At 42.8% G+C, this 7503-nt stretch overlaps 1 protein-coding gene across 1 annotated transcript in view; it reads right to left on the minus strand.

Moving 5' to 3' along the window:
• TNN (tenascin N) overlaps positions 1-7503 on the minus strand; it is an 83365-nt gene that overhangs the window by 57626 nt on the left and 18236 nt on the right. Inside the window, exon 6 of the mRNA XM_042781814.1 lies at positions 2999-3262. Within this exon, the coding sequence (XP_042637748.1) occupies positions 2999-3262 (264 nt within the window). The remainder of the gene's footprint in view (positions 1-2998; positions 3263-7503) is intronic.

Here is a 7503-nt window from a genome sequence, read left to right on the forward strand (position 1 = left end):
AAAAAAAAAAAAAAAAACCACTGCCATGGAATTGGACCTGACTCATAGCGACCCCTCTTTGGGTTTCCAAGGCAGTATCACTACGGAAGTAGACTGCTCAGTCTTTCATCTATGGAGTGGCTGGTGGGTTTGAACCTCCAGTCTTCTGGTTAGCAGTCAAATGCCTTAGGCACTATGCCACCAGAGCTCCATTGTTATGATTGTTGTTGTTGTTGTTGTTATGTGCCATCAAGTCGAACCAACTCATAGTGACCCCTCCTTGGGTTTCCAAGGCAGTATCACTACTATGGAAGAAGGTTAGCTGTCAAGTGCCTTAGAGCTCCTTTTGTTATGATTAGGATGCCTTAATATCCTATTTCAAAAACCTCCTTTACAAAAGACTGAGCCTTTTGTTATTGCAATTGCATTTCAAACCTACCCACTGTCCCTTGCCAAGCATGGCCTCATGGTTGCCCTATTTCAGTGGAATGCATTGCACAGCTAGGTGTGGTTAACTTACTTTAAGGGCACACCTGTTCAGAAACCATCACGGACATCTGACATACCAGGACAAAACAATTTACTCTGAGACTCTGTTGGTGTTATGGGTTAAATTGTATCCCCCAAAATAGGTATTAAAGTTGTAGCCCCTAAACTGTGGGATGTGATCTTGTTTGGGTTTATCTTCTATTATCTCATGAGGTCATACCACTGTAGGGTGGGTTCTAAACCTAGTAACTCTGAGTTATCAAAAGAGCAGAAGAGACACAGGGACACATGGAGAAGACAAATGCCACATGAGGACCCCCTACAAGAAAAGAAATGCCAACAATTGCTGGCAGATGCCAGAAAGTAAGAGAGAGAAGGAATCAATATAGCTAAGATGCTGATTTGGACTTTTAGCCTCCAGAACTGTGAGAAAATACATTTCTGTTCATTAAAGGTACCCATTTGTGGTATTCATGTTACAGCAGCACTACGTAACTACAACAGATGCCTTTAATGCTCCAGCCTCATCTTTCACTACTCCACCACTCCACTACCCATTCCCATAAAAACCACTTAACATCCCCCAACCTGTTATATTCTCACATTTCAGCATATGCTGCTCCCACTGCTGACTCCAACCTATCCTCTGATGCTCTGGTCAGGTGTCACCTCCTCCAAATGTTCTACTGCAACCCCTTTTCCATTCCACTCTGAGGTAAGTACCCTTTTCAGAATTCCACAGCACCAGGGACATTTCCACCTTAGAAATAACTCACTGTACTTTTTCTTTTTACTTATCATCTCTACCCAGAGGGCGTGAACTTCAAATGAGCAAATACTATGTCCTTCATTTTTATACCCCCAGAACTCAGCTCAGTGTCTGACACCCCCAGCAATACCACTACCCAGTGACTCCTCATATGATGGGGGTCTTAAATCACCTCTGCTTGATAGAGGAGAAGATTCTTCTCCATTCCAAGTTCCTCTCTCTTAAAGAAACAGATCGTTTTGCTCTTTCTCTTTGCAACACTCTAATCCTATTAAACAGAAAGCCATATGCAATTTATACTAGGAGTTGGCAATCGATGGCCCATGGGCCAAATCTCACCCACTGCCTGCTGTTGTTTAATAAAGTTTTATTGGACCACAGTCACATCCTGTGAATTTACATAATGCCTATGGCTATTATATGCTTCATTGGCAGAGTAGTTGCAGCAGAACTTATGGCCCACAAAGACAAAAATACTTACTATTTCTCCCTTTACAGGAAGCTTATTGACCCTAATTTTGAACATATCTAGGTCTCACCATTCTTACTGATTTTTTCTTTTCCCCTTCCCCAGAGGAGAAGTCAGCTCTAAGACCCATTTGCATCTAGGAGACTATGCACCACAAAATATATCAAGAGCCAAATGCTGAACAATATTCTAATAAATAATCATTGCTATTGTTGCAGCAGTAAAGTGCTCGGTGGTGTGAACCCACCTACTGCTCCACAGGAGAAAGATGTGGTAGTCGGCTTCTGTAAAGATTACAACCTTGGACACTCTATGGGGCAGTTCTACTCTATCCTATAGGGGTGCTATGAGTTGAAATAGACTCAGCAGCAATGGGTGGCTTTGTTTTGGGGTTTTGTTTGTTTCACCACTTATATACCACTCATTGTGTGTCAGTTACTTTACACAAATTAACTCACGCAATCTTCACAATAACCCTATGAATAGACACTCTTAGATATTCCATTTTACAGATAAGAAATTGAGGAACAAAGGTAAAGTAGCTTACCCAAAGCCACTCAGCCAGCACGGTAGAAATGGGATTAAACCATAGTCCTAACAACTTATCTAACTGCTTCTCTGAGAGTCTCTGTTCTCTGTGACTGTCCAGAACAGAACCAAATAAGGGAATTCTTTTCCAGTGATTTCCTGTCAAGTGTCTGGAACTTTAAGAGGGCTTCAGGATCAGGCTGCTCTGAATTAAGGGACAGGGCCAAAGGCAGAAAAAATGGCTGAGCTATCCTTCAGCACAGTCTCAGGATGCCTGCAGGCTCAAGCTGAGCAGAGCAATGGGGTGAAGCATGGGGACCCTTATAATCTCTGAAGGTTTGATGGCAGACTTGGTACATTTGGTTAATGTTGACTCAGGATACAAACCATTTCCATGGTCTGAAAGAGCCCCAGAAATTATGCCAAGTGCCTGTACAGCTGCTGCAAACTTGAGATAAGCATTCAAATTCACTGTCAGCCAAATGTTTTGAGTTTTCATGTCCAAAAATGAAAATTAAAAAGTATGACTCTACTCTGAGGGAGTTGCACATGGAATTCCAACCCAAGTAAGTATGACCCTCCATAATGAATAAAAAGGCTTGGTCTCTTTTGTTGGAGGTCAAAAAGGAGAAGTTCATAATTATGAAATTGGAAATTGCTTTTGCAACCATCTCTCCTACCCAGGCAAATTAATAGTTGTTGATTCAATATCAACCTTCTCCCGGCCATGAGGAAACCTGATTTTGCTCTGATTCATCCATTACCTGTGAGGGCCTCAGTGTTGCCTTTCTTGCTCTCCTGGTTGCCCCTCTCAGCCCAAACGTGAACTTTGTATGCCTCTCCCGGCTTCAGGTCTGTCAGTACAGTGCTGCTCTGGTCCTTGTCCACCATGGTTTCCTTCGCCTCCCCATCAGTGGAGGTGTAGCGCACCACATACTTGTCTATGACAGCCTGCACAGGGTTCCAGGAGACTGCTGCTGTGTCTTCTGTCACTCGATCTGTGACCACATTGGTTGGACCATCAATTTCTTCATAAAAAATATATGAGAAAAAAAATTAGACTACACATGAACATCTATAGAAGTTCAGTTTCATAACTGCGAAAAATTGGAAGCAACCAAGATATCTTTCAATAGGCCAAGGGATAAACAAATTGTGGTACATCCACACAATGGAATATAATTCAGCAATAGAAAGAAATGAGCTAGCAAGCTACAAAGAGGCATGGAGGAACCTTAAATGCTGTAAGGAAAAAAAAAAGTGCTGCTAGAATGAATGCCAGATATAAGGACTTGTGGGTTTGGGGCCTAAAGAATTTGAAGAATGGATTGACCATTTACAGAGATGTGGAGGTCTAATGGAGGAAAGGGTTTGCAGTAGGGAGTGAGGAGAGCCATAGGACCAAAAGTTTGGTTTGGGGCTTATTAAGGGTAGAGCCAAGATGTAGACCCATTTCTATCTATCCAAGACTGTACATTTTCATTTTTTTCTTGATTCAATATCAACCTTCTCCTGGCCATGAGGAAACTTGATTTTGCTCTGATTCATCCATTACCTGTGAGGGCCTCAGTGTTGCCTTCTTTCTCTCCTGGTTGCCCCTCTCAGCCCAAACGTGAACTTTGTATGCCTCTCCTGGCTTCAGGTCTGTCAGTACAGTGCTGCTCTGGTCCTTGTCCACCATGGTTTCCTTGGCCTATCTATCCTACTTTATACCATTATACCCTAAGCAGCTATAAGTACCATTATTCATTTTTCTTTTATGGAGCAACAACAAAAAAATTTAATTATAAAAATTATAATTAAAGTGGTCTGAAAGGTAAATGCAATCTGAAATCCAGCAACAGCCCTAGATTGGAACTTGGAAAGGCAATCAAAGAGGAAAAATGTTGTTGGATTGTAGACCTCTGGGAGATAGGGCCTGGTTGTACCTTACTGACAGAGTGAGCCCCATGGAATGAGCAGGTGCTGCAATCGGGACTCATAGACCAACAAAGCCATGTCCATGGCCTCTGGAAGCTTGAGCATATTCTTAGAGGATGCTTAGAAGAAAGCACATACAATAGAGAAAAGTCCTTCCCCATACTGTTGTCTTTTTCTCTGCAAGGTCAATAACACTTAACAGCAACATGATGAGTCTACAAGGGCAGTATCTTAATCTGGGGAAACTAATAATGAATTGGGAATAAGGACATTGGGAATGGAAATGTGAAGGCAGGAGAAGAGAGCAAGAACACCTCAGCAGTCCTGCCTCTTGAAGTTCCTTCTCATCCTTCCCAAAGAAACCATCATTTCAATAAGTAGAAGTCACAGCAGTGTCTCTCACCCTTCTCCCTGCCCCAGATGAGTGCATGCTCCTGTAGTTGCCAGGACTTAAACACAGTCCATGGCTTTGTAGAGCTGGCACTGAGCAAGAGGCTGCCTATATGTGCTAAGAGGTCCACCACATCCACGTGTGTAGATAAAGGAAGCACTAACCAGCCTTGAAGCTTTTTGTCTCCCCAGATAGTCCCAGAGCATTGAAGGAATGAAGAAGAACCAGGAAAAGGCATTTTGGCTATGAAAAATAGAAAGGAAAAGTAGAATCATATCATGCCAGGGCTACAAGAGACCAAAGAGTTCAAGCCCAGAGAGGAGATATGACTTTTTCAAGTTCACCAAACCAAAAACCCCACTGATTCCAACTCATAGCAACCCCCGTTGGGTTTCAAAGGCAGTAAATCTTTACAGGGGAGCTCTGGTAGCATAGTGCCTAAGGCACTTGACTGCTAACCAGAAGGACGATGGAGCAATCTACTTCCATAGTGATACCGCCTCAGCAACCCAAGGAGGGGTCGCTATGAGTCGGGTCCGACTCAACAGCACATAACAACAAATCTTTACAGAAGTAGATTGCCCCATCCTCCTTCCATAGAGTGGCTGGTGGGTTTACACCACCAATCTTCTGATTAGCAGTCAAATCCCTTAGGCACTGAGACACCAGAACTCCTTTTAAGCTCACAGAGCCAGTTAAAGGCAGGTTCATCCTAGAATCCATGACTCTCTGCTCCCTCCCTCTCACTGTTTTTCCTCTTCATTCCTAACAACAACCATAACTTAAGCTGAAAGGAGGCTCTTCAGTTCCTCTTTCTTTGACAATTATCAGGATGACACTCAGATGCTAAGATACAGAAGCAGGAGGAAGCTGTCAGAGACAGGACCACCATGATAGTCACATGGCTTAAAGAGTCCAGCTACTGCCATGATGGGATGTGGGGGTCATTAAAAAGTTTTTCCATGCAACAAAGCCTTACAGGAGCTGGCCAAACCACACATGAGCTACAGCTGTAGCCTCAATACAAGACATGCTCTCCCCACCTGGTCCCAACTTCCTCCTGCAGTTGCAACTTCCCTACTGCTGGACACTAATGGCCCTGGTGGGACCTTTCTTGGAGTCATTGAAGGTGAAAGAGATTTAAGACAAGGCCTATAACTGTAGTAGCTGAGCCTCACTTTTGCTTGCATGGGTAAATTAGGATAAACATGAGCCCCATTTCAAAGAGATCTAATTTTTAAAATCTAGATAAACAGAAGAGATTAATTAGGAGCTCAATTCACATCAGAACAGTCTGTTTCACTTTGTAACAAGATTGACCACAGGGCTAGGTAGGGAGTGGTTGTCTTCAGTCTATTCTGTAACACACAGAAGCACATATCCACAGGCATTAGGAACAGGTTTCTCCATTCACAATGTTCACTTTGAGTAATCTAGCTGGCATAGTGGAAAATGGCACAGTCATGGTCTAAAGTCTATGGAGCTATGAGCTGGAGGTCAAATATAAGGGACAGGGCCTATGACACTGGTTTGAAAGTGAATTCATGGAAAATGGTTGCCTCTGGGCTACAGCAAGGAGCGCTGGTGGCATAGTGCCTAAGGCATTTGACTGCTAACCAGAAGGCTTGTGGTTCCAACCCACCAGCCACTCCGCAGAAGGAAGACTGGACAATCTACTTCCGTAAAGATTTACCACCTTGGAAACCCGATGTGGGTCTCTATGAGTCGGAATCAACTCGATGGCAGTGAGTTTGGTTTTTGAGTTGGCTAACAGCACCTATACAGTTCACGGTCTTGCTTTCACAGGTCTCCTCTATTGTCTTTTCATTGTGGCAATTAAATTAGTCAAAAGGCACAATTTGTAGAGAATATATATGCTCATAGCAATCAACCCCTCTTCCTGCTGTCTTTTAGAGTTCAAATGCTAGCTAAGCTATTCACTAACTAGTTCATCCTGAGTTTCCTAAACGCTGTAGGCTTCTGTTTTCTCATCTGTAAAATAAGCTAATAATGCTTGCAATGCTTTCTTAAGAATCAGAAATAAAGTCTATGAAGTCCCATAGTAGCTAGCAACCAGTAGGTACTCAAATGGCAGCCACCAGTATTGCTCACCCACTGGGTATGTGTGCTGGGCAGTTCGTGTGGGACAGGAGTCCTGGATGTTGCAGGATTTCGTCTTAGAACATGGGAGAGTTGGGGAAGGAAAGTTTTAGGGGCTGGACCATTCCAAATGGAGCACTCTGTTTGAAAAGTAGTAAAAAGTGAGAAAGATTGTAAGAGAAGCAAAACTGCTATTTCATAGCATAGTCTCGGGGCGGGGGGAGTTCGGAAAAAATTATCGACAAGTAAATACCTTGGCCTGCTGTACTGTGATGTGCATGACAGCCTGTGAAATCATAATAAGTAAGTAATCCTTTGTTTTATACTCACAATAGAAAGGTATGCATCACAGATATTATGAAAAGAATAATCTTAATCATTAAAAGGCAAGAAAATGGACTTTTTAATAATTTAGTTCAAACTTTCATTTTGCAGATGGAGAAAATGAGGAAAAAGAATGCCATTACCCCTCAGCTGGTGACCTGCCTCTCTTGTCATTTGATAATGACAAGTGTAGTTCTGTGGGTCTCATGGACAAGCCCAGGGACATTTCCTCTTGAAGACACTACTCTGGCTCGTGTTTGCTGCTCTGGAAGCTGACCTGCTTCTGAAGCCTGGCCTTTCTAGAAGGTGCTTCCATGCACTTTGAGTGTGTTAACAGGGTAAGGATTTTTAATTGACCCTTTCCCTTTAGTGGTTATTAGTTCCACTGGTTGACTTGTTAAATGGAAAATACCTGGACTGTGTCATTTCTGCCCTGTACATGCTTATGCTGTTCTTGAATTCCAGTGTCTTTTTCCATCTCATGGGATGCAAAATGTTTGCAGAAAATAGATTCTTTTTATTCCCACAAATTAA

This window comes from Orycteropus afer, unplaced genomic scaffold (assembly GCF_000298275.1).
Source record: "Orycteropus afer afer isolate SDZICR_OR568_19922 unplaced genomic scaffold, OryAfe1.0 scaffold00175, whole genome shotgun sequence".
Lineage (NCBI taxonomy): Eukaryota > Metazoa > Chordata > Mammalia > Tubulidentata > Orycteropodidae > Orycteropus > Orycteropus afer.